The sequence below is a fragment of the Chaetura pelagica genome, unplaced genomic scaffold (genome assembly GCF_000747805.2).
Source record: "Chaetura pelagica isolate M959 unplaced genomic scaffold, ChaPel_1.0 scaffold243, whole genome shotgun sequence".
Lineage (NCBI taxonomy): Eukaryota > Metazoa > Chordata > Aves > Apodiformes > Apodidae > Chaetura > Chaetura pelagica.
In genome coordinates this window covers 952071-967194 of record NW_009952712.1, presented here as the reverse complement: position 1 = coordinate 967194, position 15124 = coordinate 952071, and the positions used below count along the sequence as shown (strand labels likewise).

At 42.5% G+C, this 15124-nt stretch overlaps 1 protein-coding gene across 1 annotated transcript in view; it reads right to left on the bottom strand.

Moving 5' to 3' along the window:
• ANKRD13C (ankyrin repeat domain 13C) overlaps positions 1 to 12066 on the bottom strand; it is a 17877-nt gene extending 5811 nt beyond the window's left edge. The window contains exons 1-10 of the mRNA XM_009994586.1: positions 12025 to 12066; positions 11452 to 11553; positions 10128 to 10152; positions 9834 to 9875; positions 6189 to 6293; positions 5407 to 5492; positions 3857 to 3902; positions 2179 to 2245; positions 855 to 999; positions 6 to 118 (exon numbers count right to left, since the gene is read on the bottom strand). Coding sequence (XP_009992888.1) covers positions 6 to 118; positions 855 to 999; positions 2179 to 2245; positions 3857 to 3902; positions 5407 to 5492; positions 6189 to 6293; positions 9834 to 9875; positions 10128 to 10152; positions 11452 to 11553; positions 12025 to 12066 — 773 coding nt within the window. The remainder of the gene's footprint in view (positions 1 to 5; positions 119 to 854; positions 1000 to 2178; positions 2246 to 3856; positions 3903 to 5406; positions 5493 to 6188; positions 6294 to 9833; positions 9876 to 10127; positions 10153 to 11451; positions 11554 to 12024) is intronic.
• Between the last annotated feature and the right edge of the window lie 3058 nt (positions 12067 to 15124).

Genomic DNA, 15124 nt, shown 5'->3' with positions numbered 1-15124 from the left:
GGAAGAGCCATCCTGTCTGGGCACGTGTGAAGGTGATTGACTTGGTTGATAATGTTGCTGAGTAGATATCACTGCTCATCAAAATGTCAACCTCTTCCTCTGTTTCCACCTCAGATTCCTAGAAGAAAAATTCCCATTAATAATATTGATGACTTTCTCTAAATATATATTGTTGTTTTTTTTCAAAAAATAAAAAGCAATAAAGCTTTTCCTTTGGAACTCTTCCCAGAGCTAGCATTTCCTGAATTTTCAAACTGTTTTATAGAAGCTCTGGCCAAATGGTTAACAAATAGCTTAATCTTCAATATTTAATGCAAATAAAGCATCCACCTGGGGTTTACCCACACCCTTTCCACGGGCAAAGATCCATATGCTGAAGTGACTGGTGGCTAAAGCCATCATCACCAACTTGATTGAACACAAGGGGCCCAACGAGTCCCACCCCCACATTGTCAGGGCCACAGGGACACACAGCAGTGACAAGCAGGTCTGAAACCCCCCGTGGGGACACATGGATGCAGCACACTGGAAATATTAAAAGCAGCATGCATCATAATTGAAAGCATATTTGCCTATTCAGAGGAAGAAAAGCTTTTTCCAAAAGATTCCCCTTCTAGCTTTTCCCTCCTTTAGAAGCCTGTATTCAAAAGCCCTGGTTTTCATAACAAAATGTTATGTCACCTGTACAGATTAAGCTGTAACAACTGAACAAAAAATATCATTGGTTTGCATTTCTCTGGAGCTTGTTTGTCTCTTTGTGAGAGGCACATTTTTGCTTAATAAAAGAAGTCAGACTTCTGATGTGAAGGAAAAGCCTGAGGTATTTCGCACCATGCATTCAGAGAGATCTTTACCTCGTGATGTATTCGCTGGTAAACTTTTTGTTCATTGTCTAAAACTACAAAAGATTCGGAGGGAGCAGCATCACCATTAAAAATGAAGCTTAAATCCCCTCGTTGGCACTTCATATCGGTAAAGTCTATGAGAGTTGTGTCCAGCCTGTGGAAATGCACCAACAGGTTAGAAGAAGTTACCCACACACACTCAGATACACTAGGAAGGCCAGTGTGCAAGCAGAAGCATTTTTTTTTAATCAAACCAAACACACTAAAGCCCAAGACGTTATGGAATAGTTCGTAAGTGAAGCCTGGATGCAGAAATTTAAAAATAAGCTATTAACAAGTTTCACACTCTAGCATGTCTAACATCTCTACTATTATAAAAACATTTCAAACTCTTCTGACAGTAACTTCATAGATAAAGGTGAAGCCTTCTCCAGAAAGCTGCATTTCAGAAGTGCCAGCATGAGGAGCTGACAGAGCCTGTGCTGCACACTAACACCACCATCCATGGGATCAGCATCCCATTCTACAAGACACAGCCCTAACAGTATTAGGACATGACCCAAATTATGAAGAGGACTAAGAAACAGACTGATTTTTTTTTTTAATTTGACTTATTTCAGCTGCTATTTGTAATTCTTCCCCTCACCAACACAAAAGAAATGCTTCCTCTGACCTGAATAACTAGAAGCTGGTGCCAAGGACAAAGATCTCTCCAGCAATTCATATCCATTATCAATAGAATATTCACTTTTTAACAAAGATGGCTAAAAAACCTGCATTTAATGACCAGTTCAGCTCTAAGGGGTGACTGCTTAATCATCATCACATAATGGCCTTATTTCAAGAAGGAATCTGCAGCTATCTCCACTCTGCCAGTCTCATACCTCCAGCCTTATACAAATAGAGCAGGCAGAAATGAGAAGGGAAAAAATGGTCTCACACTCAAATTTGACCTAAGTCAGTTCACACACCTAAGGTAAGAGCTTTAATAGAACAAAATTTTCTACAGATGGAATCTTCTGAATCATATGCTTGACTTTTTGTTCATTTTAAACTTTGGAATCTAAAGTAAAGGACAGAAAAGACATTTGAACCCAAGCCCTCAAACTGAGCTAGTTAAGGAGCTGAGCCTGGAGACTCCTGCAGACACTCCACTGGCTTTGTCAAGCTGTCACATTAAGCATTTTAAAAAGAGAAACTAGATCATTCCTTTACTACATAGATCCAACCAGTAGCATTTCTGCACAAGACTGACAGCTCATTTATTTGAAATTGCCTTCATTAACATGCAGGTGTTTATGACTCAGATAAGAAAGAGGGTATCAGCACTCACCTGATATTGATACCTTGTTTGTGTATTTTACATGCATCAGAAGGCAGAATTCGGGAGAGTAAAGGCACTACAGGTAGGGAGAAAGGATGCAGTTACGACACTGAGGCTCCTCTGCAAAGTACTTCTCTTAGAACTACACACCAGCCTGACTCTTGCTGCCTTCAGCACAAACACAGCATGCCCATTTTCCACCATCTCACCACAAATACAACTGACTAATACCAGGGTTTATTTCCATTCAGTAACTGCAAAACTGATCTGTAATTCTGCAGACTGCTTTCCACATCAGGACGTAATTTAAAATGTCGCCAGTCACATTTATTTATAAATTTGAGTAACTCTTCTTCTAGTTGTTTGAAATGTTAATTCTAATATTTGATACTTTACTTATACATTTCACCAACTGAAAGCCCAGCTACAATTAAAGCAGAACAACCTCAAGCAGAAAAAAAATATCCAAGGCAGTAAGCTTAAAACATCAAGCAAACATGAAACCTCCTGTGGAACTGAGAGTGAGTATAGTGTTACCAGATGGACAGGGGAGACTGGAGCTGCCCTTATTCTAAAAAGGACAGTTTACTTTACAGCAGCAAAACCAGTTCCACACAATGACACTTCAACACTTTCTTGGAATGAACTTCAAAGAACTAAGACCACCTGTAAAATTCAATTAGCCTCGGGGACCAATATTGAGACAGAAGCACTGCCCAGAGCATCTTTCTCCCTTCCAGAAAGAGAAAATATAGAAAAAATTAAATAATGCAAAGAGAGGCAGAGTGAGGCTCCTGGAGAAGAAGACCCCTAGAAGTTGGCTTCACCTCTGGCAACACTTTGCCTGCCCCAGCACACTGGTCAGGTCAGGCTGTAGGCTCCTCACCAAGCACTGTCCTTACTCCATGCCTAGCTCTGCTCTCCCTTTAATGCTGACTCTTCAATGAAGAAGTCACTCATGAAATGTGCAGCACACAGCAGGCACCTAGAAAAATGAGGTGCTTGTCCCATATCTGCTGAACATTTGATGGCAGCCTGGCTGCTTATTCCTCCTATGAACACTGGAAGAGGGACACAGTGCAGCAAATAGTTAGACTATGCCTGTTTGAAACTATATAAAATAACTGTTTAATTTCAACCAGTAACATAAGGTATCACTTCCCAGATTTTGACCTTATTCACACACATTGTTTGTTGTTAATACATTTTTGCTACTTTTTTTAGATTTTCCTTCTGCAGATAAGAGGAGGTGGAAACTTGAGATAACGTTACACAGTCCCACAAATGAAACACAGAGGTGAAGCTGGGGTCTGAAAAACCTACAGTTGCACTTCACTGCCTGTCTCCATCCAGAGTATAGGCTGAAATCCAGGAAATCAATGCCCCAAGTCCAGTCACTCCAGTAAACTGTCCAAACCACTGCTCTACAGACAAGTTAATATTTCACTCTTCTAATCATCAACATCTTAAAGTAAACAACAGCTTACCCCCCATACTGTGTCACTGGATTATAGAACTGAATTCAGCTCCAAAAATGAATAAGCAAGAATAATTCAACAAAAAACTGCCTGTCCTTTCTTTAAAACTGAAATCTTGAGAACTGGATTGTGAACTTTCCAACATGCAAACCAGGGGGGAACTTAAGTTTGAGAGAAAAACAGTGATTATATTGCATACAATTGCTTACCCCAACTTTGAAAATCCCAGTGAAGCTCTAGATAGAAGTCACCTAGCTGTGATGAAAAGACATGAACAAGCTTTAGTCTCAATAACAACTGTCAAATTTGCTGAAAGACAGGCAGAAGTTGTGTTTTGCCAAGAAAACTTTCTCTAATGTTAGTGTTTGAATTTATACTCAAATGCTTCTGAAGCTTTAACTAGAGTAGAATCAATAACAATAAACTTATGCAACTCATTTGAACTACTCATTTTTAATGAATTTTCTAAAATAACAATTCACACAGCAATTAAGATGTGGATTGTAAAATATTTATTACAATGTGTGCTTAAAATAAGATGCATGGAGCTCTTTGCTTGCTTTGATTGATCTCATCCAACCCCATGGAATTATATATTGTGGCTTAAATCAATGAGTCAGGTTCCAGCCAGGAGTATTCACACACACAAATTACAATTTGCCTTCCGGAATATGCTTAAGTCATCCTATAAAAATTCCTCTACCTCCATAAAAACATGCCAGGCAACTCCTTTAGCCTGTACGCAAAGCAAAAGCAGAATGAGAGGTGACTTGACTGAAATTAGCAAATGCTGGTAAGACACTGAGGCAGCCACATGCTTCCACTCCACACAAGAAGACGACGACTCAACTCTAGGTCAGCAGTTGCACCAGGAGTAAGGATTCACAGAGCTGTTTTAGTGAGGGTGGGTCTGCCTTCTGCTTGTGGATCTGCCTTCTCCTTGTGGATTTGCCTTCTGTTTGCTCTGACACAGATCCTGAAAGCTTTTCACTCCTAGACAGGCAGCATGTTGGGTTTTCTCTTGGATCAATGACAAAGGCAGGAACATTGGGCAGAGTGTACTCATGGAGTGTATCACTGACAGACATCAGCTCAACTTTTCAGATCTTTGGTTTAATTAAGATAAACAGTTGGTTTTCTACAAACCCATTCACATTTTACCATTTGACTAGGCAGGAGATGCTCACTCCACCTAGAGGGAAATAAACACCGGTGTTTTATAAGCACAGTTTTAGCACACTAGCTGCAGTCTGAAACAGGGGAAGCTGGGCTTTTCTTCTTGGCTTCCCTGAACTCAGGAATGTTCACTGTGCTAAAGAAGAACTGGCTGATGCATGTAGAGTGAGAATGAAACCAAAAATCTCTTTCATTACTAAGCAAGAAAAGCATTCATGATTGGTGACTAAAAAAAAAGGAAATTATTCACAGAGACAAAAGAACTGAAGTCTTAAAAATCTAGAGAAATAAACACAGATTAAAGATACTAGTTTTAAGTTTTAGACTGCAAAGACAGCTAGCAGCTCTGCCTTACATTAACCTTGCTATTTGAATTTCTAGGAGTTGAGAAGAAAATATCTTGAAAACCCACTTAATTCTGTGACCCCTCAAAATGAACACTGTAAGCCAGGATTGCTATTAAGAGCAAGAGACATTTGTAAAAGCAAGTAAAAAACAGCTTGCTAGAGCATCCATCCTAAGAACATAACCCACTGCTTTCCATCATCAGCTGGTTTTGTCACCACAACTGCCTTGAACTTACCTCTTTCAGGGCTTTTAATAATCGAGGTCGCTTTTCTTCAACACTTTCCCTGGACTGCTGTTTCAGCTTCCTTAGGAGTGCTGTAACTGAACAGAAATGGACTGTGAGGTACATCTAGTCTGTTTGTTTGGTAACTACGTGTTAGTGTCACTATTTGACATCTTACAAAAAAACCCAAACAATCCAAATGTAACATTTCATCAGACTTTGGGGAAACTGACTTCAAGCCTGCCTTGATGACAACAAGAAAAGCCTCAATGATTGTTTGCAATGCAAAGCACACAGTCCTGTCAAGAGGCCTTCTACATGTTTGTTAGTAAACATGTGGGTACATGTGTATATTACTGAACATGAGCCTGTAGATGGCAGAACAGCTGCTCCCACTGAGAAAATTCTTTAATATTGACATGCAGAATGTTGTTAGTGTATTGCAAACTACACTAGGAGTGGAGGCAGTTCTAGGGAGATGATCCCATACAGCTAAAATCCATTCTGACCTTCTAACTCTAATCTGAAATACATAATCCTAGTTCATAGCTTTTACAGCCACTTCAGGCAAAACCTTAACATTATGTACCCTGATGCCATTTCTTTCTTATCAAGGAAATGGACACATGTAGAGCTTGTCATATCACATTTAGACATAAAAAGTTCAGCTGATTAAGATAAACTCTTCAGAGAACTAAAATAGGAGCATTTAAAAACCCCTAGGTGAAAACCTTCGTTTTCCTTTACTGAATGAAGCCTCAATTTCTGATTAATTGGGAAGCAGAGGTTCTTACTCATTTGCCTGTCTCCATAGCTGATGGCTTCTGCAAGAGGGCTCCATCCCTGAGCATTTTTCACCTTTACGGGAGCATTATGGGCTAAAAGCAAGTGGGCACATTCTGGAACAAAACAGGAATAATTATTTGCAGTAAACATCAAGGATGTAACAATATGATTCACTGTAAAGGAAACAATAATAAAGCAATTGTAGATACTGAATACATTAAACAGTTTCTCACAATACATACCTAGATTCTGACTCAAACTTAAAAAAAACAACACACATTTATGTCAAGAACTCAAAGCTGGATACTAGCACTAAAAACAACTGGTGATCAACACAACCTCTGAAGAGATGTCCCTTCTGCTTCTTATAAAGCTGTGTGTGCATATGTGCACACACGACTATTTAACAAATATTTTTAAAACACTGCACCAGGTCTCTGCTTAACGCACATAAGACACACTCTGTGGTCTTGCACACAGGAAAGTTGTGCATGTTTTCCCCCCCTTTCAGCCCCCTCTGCCCAAAGGTCAACGATGAACTGATTTGCTAGAAACATGCACAGAAATATGGACTTGAGGGCAATTTGTGAGAGCCCTGCGTGCAGGGGGGCAGAGGGAGTTGTGGCACTAACACACCCCTACGTGCTGCAACATTGTGTGGCAACCTGGCATCTGAAGTGGGCAAAGGAGCACACTGACCTGGAGAAGCCCCAGAACACGTTAACAACCAGCTGTACAGCCAGGAATAGGAACAGTGGGACTGACAACAAGGATACCTGGAGGATAATAGAGCACTCCTGGGGCTGTGCTCCACCAACAGAGAGCTCCATGTGATATGTGGTTCTTCACCAGCACCTGCAGGCAGTGGTATCTTCCCTGCCACCCAGCAGGCACACTGTGCCCACACAGCAGTGCTAACACCTCAGCAAAGCCACCCAGCTGCCTCGAGAGTCACAGCTCAACTGGCATTGCCTTCTCTGTCTGGGGTAAAAGGTGATGGTGGAATGATGAATAGTGCTTAAAACACAGGAGAGAAGAAAGCTTTCAGGGCTTTCCTGTTTGGAATAAGCTGTCCTGGTTTGAAACAGTTCTCCTGTTTCTCACCAAGAAGTTTCCCCACCACGTCTCATTAAAATCAACCTGACCTACCTGCAAATGATAGAGCAGCACCAAGCCAGAGCTGTGGCCTGAAGAATTACAAATAGGATGGGCAGGCATGGCAGATAGAGGAACTTCCTAGATTATTCTCCTACTACAGGTGTTACAGGAAACTGTACAAGTCATGCCAGATGCAACAACCATGAGTCACTGACAAGGACAGTGTTTGGAAAGGAAGAGATACTTCACTGGTGAATATAGTCTTTGGTGGTTAACAAACAAAAGCCCTGACTACTTTGTCAGCAAACATAGAGAAGTATTTTTATGGTTGCTTAAATACAGTGCCCAACACGGCACCAACACTGCAGTGAGCAGGCACCCAAGCTTGCATTTCCCAGCCAGATCACATTTCCAGTTAAACAAACAGGATGTAAATTCACCCTGCACTTCAGAAAAGCCTGGCTACAGGGCTGCTGTCTGCAGCTGCACAGCCTGTGTGCATCTCCTGAGAGACAGAAAAGATGCCTTTGGTACCAACCAGACAGATCAACAGGGCCAACAACTACACAGGAGTCAGAAGAGAAACAGTGAAACCAGGGCTGGTGCTGGGTGTTGTGCACAGAGCCCTGCTCTAGGTGAGCCAGGCAGAGGCTCACCATACACACCCTCCAGGATCTGGGACTTCACACACAGGATGACTGACTGTATGGAAAGAAGCCAAGAGGTGAACTGCTCACTGACATCTAAAGCATGTGGCCAACAAGAAAAGGAGTAAAGGGAAGAAATGCCTTTGCTCACTGGCCTATGCAGGAAGGGAACTCATTCAGGGAACATGTCAGCACTGAATAGATTGCTTTTTATCCTACAGCTGAAAGATTAAGGGAGATTTAGAATAAATATTCAACCACCTGAATTGAAGTTGATGAACTCTCTTCTATCGGTGCTATCAGAAGAAGCACCTTTGATCCAAATTGCTTGTACTTATTAATGCAGTATGATACTGTTGTAGCTATATGGAAGGTGAAAAATGCCTTTATTAATGCAGTATGATACTGTTGTAGCTATACGGAAGGCGAAAAATGCCTCATTTAAGGCTGAGAAATTACAGAAAGGCTTCTGCCTCTGATTCCTTCTGCTGTTCTTAAGCCTCTAGGCTAGGACTCACTGGAAAACAGCACTTGTCATAAAGCACCATTTTTCACAAGTTGAAAACAACTCCTATTTGACTTCCAGCAGGCAGGCACATGTAGAACATACCTGCCTCACTGCTGTCTCAAAAAGGTTTTGCAGACCTTTTTAAATTTTCTTCTTTTAAAAAAAGTATTTAAAAATTATCCCACACTACCCCAATATTGGCAGATTCCAGCCACCTCTCTCCCTTCCTCCTTCAAAATTACTTCCCACTCTAACATCCAATTATCTTTGATCACTTCATAAGTATTACCAAAACATCATAAGACAACTTCCTGCATTTCCTGCATTCCCCTCTCCCAATCTGCCAGGTGTTTTGGGCCACAGCAGCTCTTCCATGGAGCAGAGTCACACATCAGGCACAGGGCTCACACAGCTGAATGACACCGAGCCAGCCTGGCTTCAGCAGTGAGAAAGAACTGCACTGTCAGAGACTGAACAATCAGACTTCAGATCTCTTCCCAGTCGTGAAACACATCTACTTCTACACTTTCTATCTGAAGTAGAAAAGTAAATCATGTGCCTTGGAATTCTGCTGTAAAGATACCCAAAGGATAACTAGAGAGATGAGAGCCATGGTGGATGGACAGGCTGAGGGAACGGCCAGGCAGCAAGTCAGGAACTGGAATCAAGTGAGTGAAGGAGTATGCAAAAAGCAGGTGAGGGATGACATTTCCACTCAGACATTTTATTCCAGAGGATGTTATTCTGATGCACTTCACTGGGAAAAAGCTAAACAGGGTTGTACAACAGCTCTAGTGAGCAGAGCAGCAGCAGGCAGTGACACCAATAACCAGGGAAGTGTTGACTAAGAGAAAGGGCATTGTCAGGCACATTGAAAATAATGTCCCTGCTGTACCATGAATTAATTGCACATTGAAACAGGGATCTGCCTGAATTAAGTCCCCTGCCTGCACACACTGAGCAGACCCCCAGCTCCAGCTGCCTGGACAGCAGCAGGGAGGCAGGCATGCACGTGCTTGCCTCGCCTGCTCCCAGTTGTTTCCCAGCCTCCTGTGACTCTCCACGTTTCCCAATTCCCCTCTAACTGCAGAAAGAAAGGGGCTGGGTCCACCCACTCTTCTTCTTCTAGGCTCATAAGGAGTCCAATTGCTCCAGCTCCTTCCCACCCCACTCACTATACTACCTAGCTCCTTGGTTTAGGCCTAAAGAACAGCTCTCATTTCTTCTCCAGCTTTTCTCCTCTAAAGCTGCATCTTCTTTTCAGAAAACCTCAGCTTTGAGCTCACTTGAAACACAAGATCCTTCTCAGGAAAACTGAAAAAAAAATAATCTTTTTTGCCTCTTGGCCCTAAATCTTCAGGATAATTTAAGGGATAACAAAATTGATGGGTTTTACCTACCTTTATGTCCCAACATCACAGCAAGGTGTAACGGAGTGTTTCCTAAAACAAACAACAGAAATAGAAACACATTAGATTGAAAGTAATAGAATCTATTATCACTCCTTCAAGTGTTTGCACACCCAATTCAGACACTGTGTTAACAAACTTCAGTTACAGGGACTGACCAAGGAACACTCTACAATACACTACAGCAGTTACATTTTTGTAGGTAAGCATTTGGATTACACTTCTTGAAATATATCTGAGACACACTTCATCCACCAAGGGAGTCTATTTTGTCTTGAAACTTACTGCAGTAAAAAACATACAACTGTATCTTCAAGAAAGACATAAGCCAAACTTCCATACTTATCATGGTCTGAAAAGTCTGGTGTTTTACAAAGAATGACATATCTAGGTTAAAAGCTGCTTGAATGATACTGATTAATACTTTAAGAGTCCGTTTTAGTAATTTCTCAGGAATATAGTACAAAATTTTTACTAATACTTGATAATTTGTACAACACTGTAACAGTAACTTCACAACAAAAAAGCCTTTTGGTTGCCTAATGCCTTTTTTCCAAAGAAAGCTTCTGAGATTATTAGCAGACACTGCAAACAAGACCCTGCTTTCCTGGCTGTGCACCTGACACATTTTGTGCTTCTGTTGTTAAATGTGCTCTATAACATTGAGTTGTTTTTCTGAATTAATGCTGGTACCAGCATTCTGCTGCATTTTATTTCTGCAGCCTAAGGCCACAAAATTATTCCAGCTAACTGAATTACTCTGTTTATCTGTGCAGACGTTTTCTTAGTGACATTTAACATAACCCCAAATTTCTTTTGTGACTGCAACAAAGGCACGTGGTTTCAGGGACACTTCACAGCACCACATTAGCAACGAGCACTTGGTGCAGGCCAGGGGTGATGCACTGCACATCTGGAAGGTGCCAGTGGAGCAGGGACAGGCTGCCACAGATGCTGCCAGCACACTGCAGTGTGGTAACACCTCGGACTGAGACAGGCAGGCCCAGGCAGGGTTTCTCTGTAGTTTTCAATGAGCTATTCAACACATAGAACAAATTATTCTTGCAGGCCACTAGCAGCATCACAGCTATATCCTAGCTCATTATGCACACTGTAGCTAAGCCAAACTTTCTATTAATAGATTTTGTAACATCTGTGAGCCAAAAGAATACTGGATGCAGCTATTCTTTGTTAAGGGACTGAACTAACAATGTTAGTGGGGAGCAAACCAGAGAATGAGCCAGACCATGTACCAAGAAAATTCAAATTATGCAAACCAGAGGTAAACATCCTCCTCACCTTATCAAGCACTTCCATGGGATATAGACACACATATACATATAGTGCTACATAAGTTCTCTTTACATCAGTAAATACCAACACCAAAAACAACACCCAGCCCTTCAAGAGGTGAATAGAATAGAGCCAGACAGCTCCAGCAGCTCTGACAGTGGGTCTAATGGCAAAAAGCACCATGAGGAAAGCTAACCAGGCCCCTGACAGCCTTCCTGAGAACCCTGCTGGATTTCATTCAGCTGATAAGCAGAAAGTGCAGTTGTGTGACAACACACATCATTTCAAAACTCCTCTGGACAAGGTTCTGAGCAACCTTATCGAACTCCAGTGTTATCTCTGCTTTGAGCAGGAGGTTGGACCAGGTCACCTCCAGAGAGCTCTTACAGCACAGACTTTCCTTTGACTCAATGATTGTCTTCACACCAAGAAGAAGGCAGCTCAAAAATCAGATAGGAAACGTGGATGCAGCAGACCAAGGGCAGAGGAAGAGGAGCCTGCAGAAAAACAGTTCCAATAAAGCACAGAAACTAGAATCTATCTATTCCAGGAGAAAAAAAAATAAATAGAAAGCTCTTTATGAGGAAGCTGAAAAGAGACAGTAACCTTCTGCTTGCTGGTCTTTGGCTAGCAGGATCCTGACACGGAAGAGTCTAAGCTTTAACAGACATCAGTGAGATAAAAGAGGTTTGCTGCTGTGACAAAGTGAGAGGAGCCAGACTCTCAGGTCAGCCAGGAAAGCACCTTCAGTCAGCACCTCAGTGATCTCATGCACAATTTTATTCCATCAAAATTTCACTGCTGCTTTACAAAAGTACCTGCCTGACACCCTTCCCAAGGGAAACAGACTCAGCTCTCAAGAGCTGAGACACAACACTAGCTTTGGTACACTCAGAAACCAAGCCTGGAACAGCATTTTGCACAGCTCCATCACTAAACATCCCTCTTAAGAGCTGATAAGCCTGGGGAGGTGCTGACACTGTCTGGGACAGCACCTGCTCCATCAGTAGCAAATGTAACCCTGACTTACCAACCAGTCACCCAAACTAGGACAGGCTGAATGTCACAAAATGAAGAAATTGTGTAAACCCAAGCCCAGCAGCTGCTGACAGAGCCACAACATCGTGCTCTTGCTAGTATTCGGATGAAAGAAGTCCCAGACTGATACATTAATTAGTGCCAGTATTTACAGGACTCCAAGGGAACTGCTCCACTGGAATTCTACTGCTCTGCAACCTCAAGGTCCACCAACTGACCCTACAACACAACTTATGCTGAGTTGCTTAAGCATGGCAGGAACAGCTGTGCCTCCTCTACAGCATTCACTATCCGCTGCAGCCAGAGTAATTCTAGGTCAAATTAGTCTGATGAAAAAAAAGGGGTGAATTTAAACACTAATCATTTTTTTCCTCACTGGCACACAGTGCAGCTGGGCACTTCTGCCAGGATGGGAGAAGGCAGTTTCCTTTCTCTCAGTTGCATGGATGGTTTTAACAGCGTGAGGTTTTCCATGAACCACAGCACAAGCCACAGCTGTAATCATTAGATTCCATGAAAACAAGGAGCTTTACAGGAGACAGTTGCTGGAGAGAGTGAGAGAGGTGCAAATACACAACTACGTCCTTTACCTACGTAAGAGAGCAGCAATAAAGAGGGCACTGTAAATAATTAAGTGCCTGACATGCAGTTCAGATTACTTCAATGCAATTTAATCATAACGATAATGTGTTTGATGGGATCATTTCTAGACACCGACTAGAACATGAGTGGGCACATACTTGAACAGCTGCAATCAGATTAATTCTCTTTTGGCAACAGCTTGATTCACCACATAAACAAATCTCACATTTCCCTTCCCTTTAGAGACAACTTCATCAGCACCCACAGCTTTGGGAAAGGGACACAGACTTCCCTCCCCGAGTCCCAGAGCCTACAGGGCCTCATTCCAAGACAGCAGTGATACAACAGTGCCTGAATTCCTGCCCATGCCCATCCAGGGCACACAAACAAGACCCGTTTGCACAGTGAGCACAGCACTTGCCCACACGTGCATGCATGGGCAGTGGTTAGCCTTCATGAGGCACCTGGCACACCTACAAGGAAGCTGAGTGTTTTCCAAGAGCAACTCAGCAAGCGGATGTCTGTCCTAGAACGTTTTTATTCTCAACATGTTGAAGCTCTTAAATGCACCTGATGGTAAAAAACTGTAACCTAACAGGTATGCATGCAAGCTTCTCCCAAGAAGCTCGTGGTTTTTGCAGTCAGGACACGGGCCTCCTGACAGGCAATGCTGTCTGAGGTCCAGCTAGAGGGAAGCTGTGCTCCAAGTACAGACACAGCCAGCAGTTCCTTTATCAGAACACCAAGAGTTCATCATTCGGCTGCCGGACTTGGCTTTTCAACCACACACTAAATATGGGAGGGAATTATAAACACTGTTACTAGAAGTTATTTCTGCCCTCTGTCACTTCCTAAACATGCACTAGGAGAATTCTTCTGGCTTATTTCTGAGTATAATTGTAAACTGAAGTTATCTACCCCAAATAACTCACAATTCAAATATGTAAACAAGCTACAGGTGAATTCAGGCAGAATGAAAACAGTAACAAGGAAACATTAGTCAGGCCTCTGGTATGTCAAGACATCAAGGGTTTTGTTGTTGGGGTTTTTTTTAAATACTCAGTAGCAAAGGAAGGCTCAAAGGAAAAACTTGGAGGAAAAGAAATGAGACAGAAATCTCCAAAGAGCTCCTACTGTAAACAGCACCGGGAAAGCAGAAAGGGGTTAATCTAAAATGTATATACATGTATGTGTGTGCCCATATGCATTTTAAAAAAGATGGTACCGATGTTTGTGACACACAATGAAGTTGACAGTGCAGCAAAGATGGATCTGCAAGTTCCCTCAAAGTAAAGACACTAAGCTTAAGGTGATGAGCTATTTGATGACAAAGTGGAGGAGGTGCAGGGGAGAAGTCAGCAGAAGGAATACACCAAGTGAGAAATCCCTTCCAGAGTCTGTTGCTTTCATTCTACCAGTATTTGCTGCAAGGTTCGGAATGAAGAGGACAGGATAGACACATCTGTAGCTACACTGGTAACAACATACCCAGAAAAACGTTATGACAGTTGTGAGAAATGCTCCTCACTGTCTTGACTGAGAAAACTGGGCTATAGTATTACCCCTTGTGCATCAGTTTGTGTTTCAGGGTGCCTGATCTCACTGGGGACACAGCTTCTCCCTTCCCATTGTGCCAACCCCCAAGGCTGCTCTACCTCAGTGCTCCTTGTTATTTTACACAGCACAATTAAGTAAAACAAAGGGAACATTTATGTCTTAACCAGAAAAGACAATCTAACTGTGCCCTTTAATCACAACTGCTCCAGGTCCCACACAGGGTATAACTCAGCAGCCTGAGCAGACACAGACCATGCTACTCTTGAAATAGGTAGCAGATGTAGAGATGAAAGCTAACTTGAAACTTCAGCTGGCTTGACAGGCTGATTTATTTTTTTAACAATGTAATATATTCCCCAAGTATTATTTTAAGATGCCCTAGAAAGATTTAAAATATTTATGCACTAGAGTACCACGAGGATCATGTTTCTGCCTCCGTAACTGCCACTTCCATGCCTACAGCAACCCCACAGAGAACAACATTCGGGTCCTTTTAACTCCCCAAAACCAAATCACTTTTGAGAAAAATAAGTTTCGGTTTGTTTTTTTCAGCCGGCAGAAAAACCAAAAGAGGCGTCCAGCAACCAAGGAGCCAGTCCTGAGCGCGCCATTCGCCTCACGACAGCACAGAGGAGTCTTTCACCTTATAAACACGTTTGTTTTTAACCGAAACGTGTTTTCCAGGCCCAAAGGCCGGCGGGGTGCGAGGCAGCTCCCTGCGGGCACCCGCTCCCTCCCTCCTGCCGCCACCGCTCCCAGGCCTTCCCGCACCACCCCCAGACCCCCCTGCAGCCTTCCCCCCACCCCACACC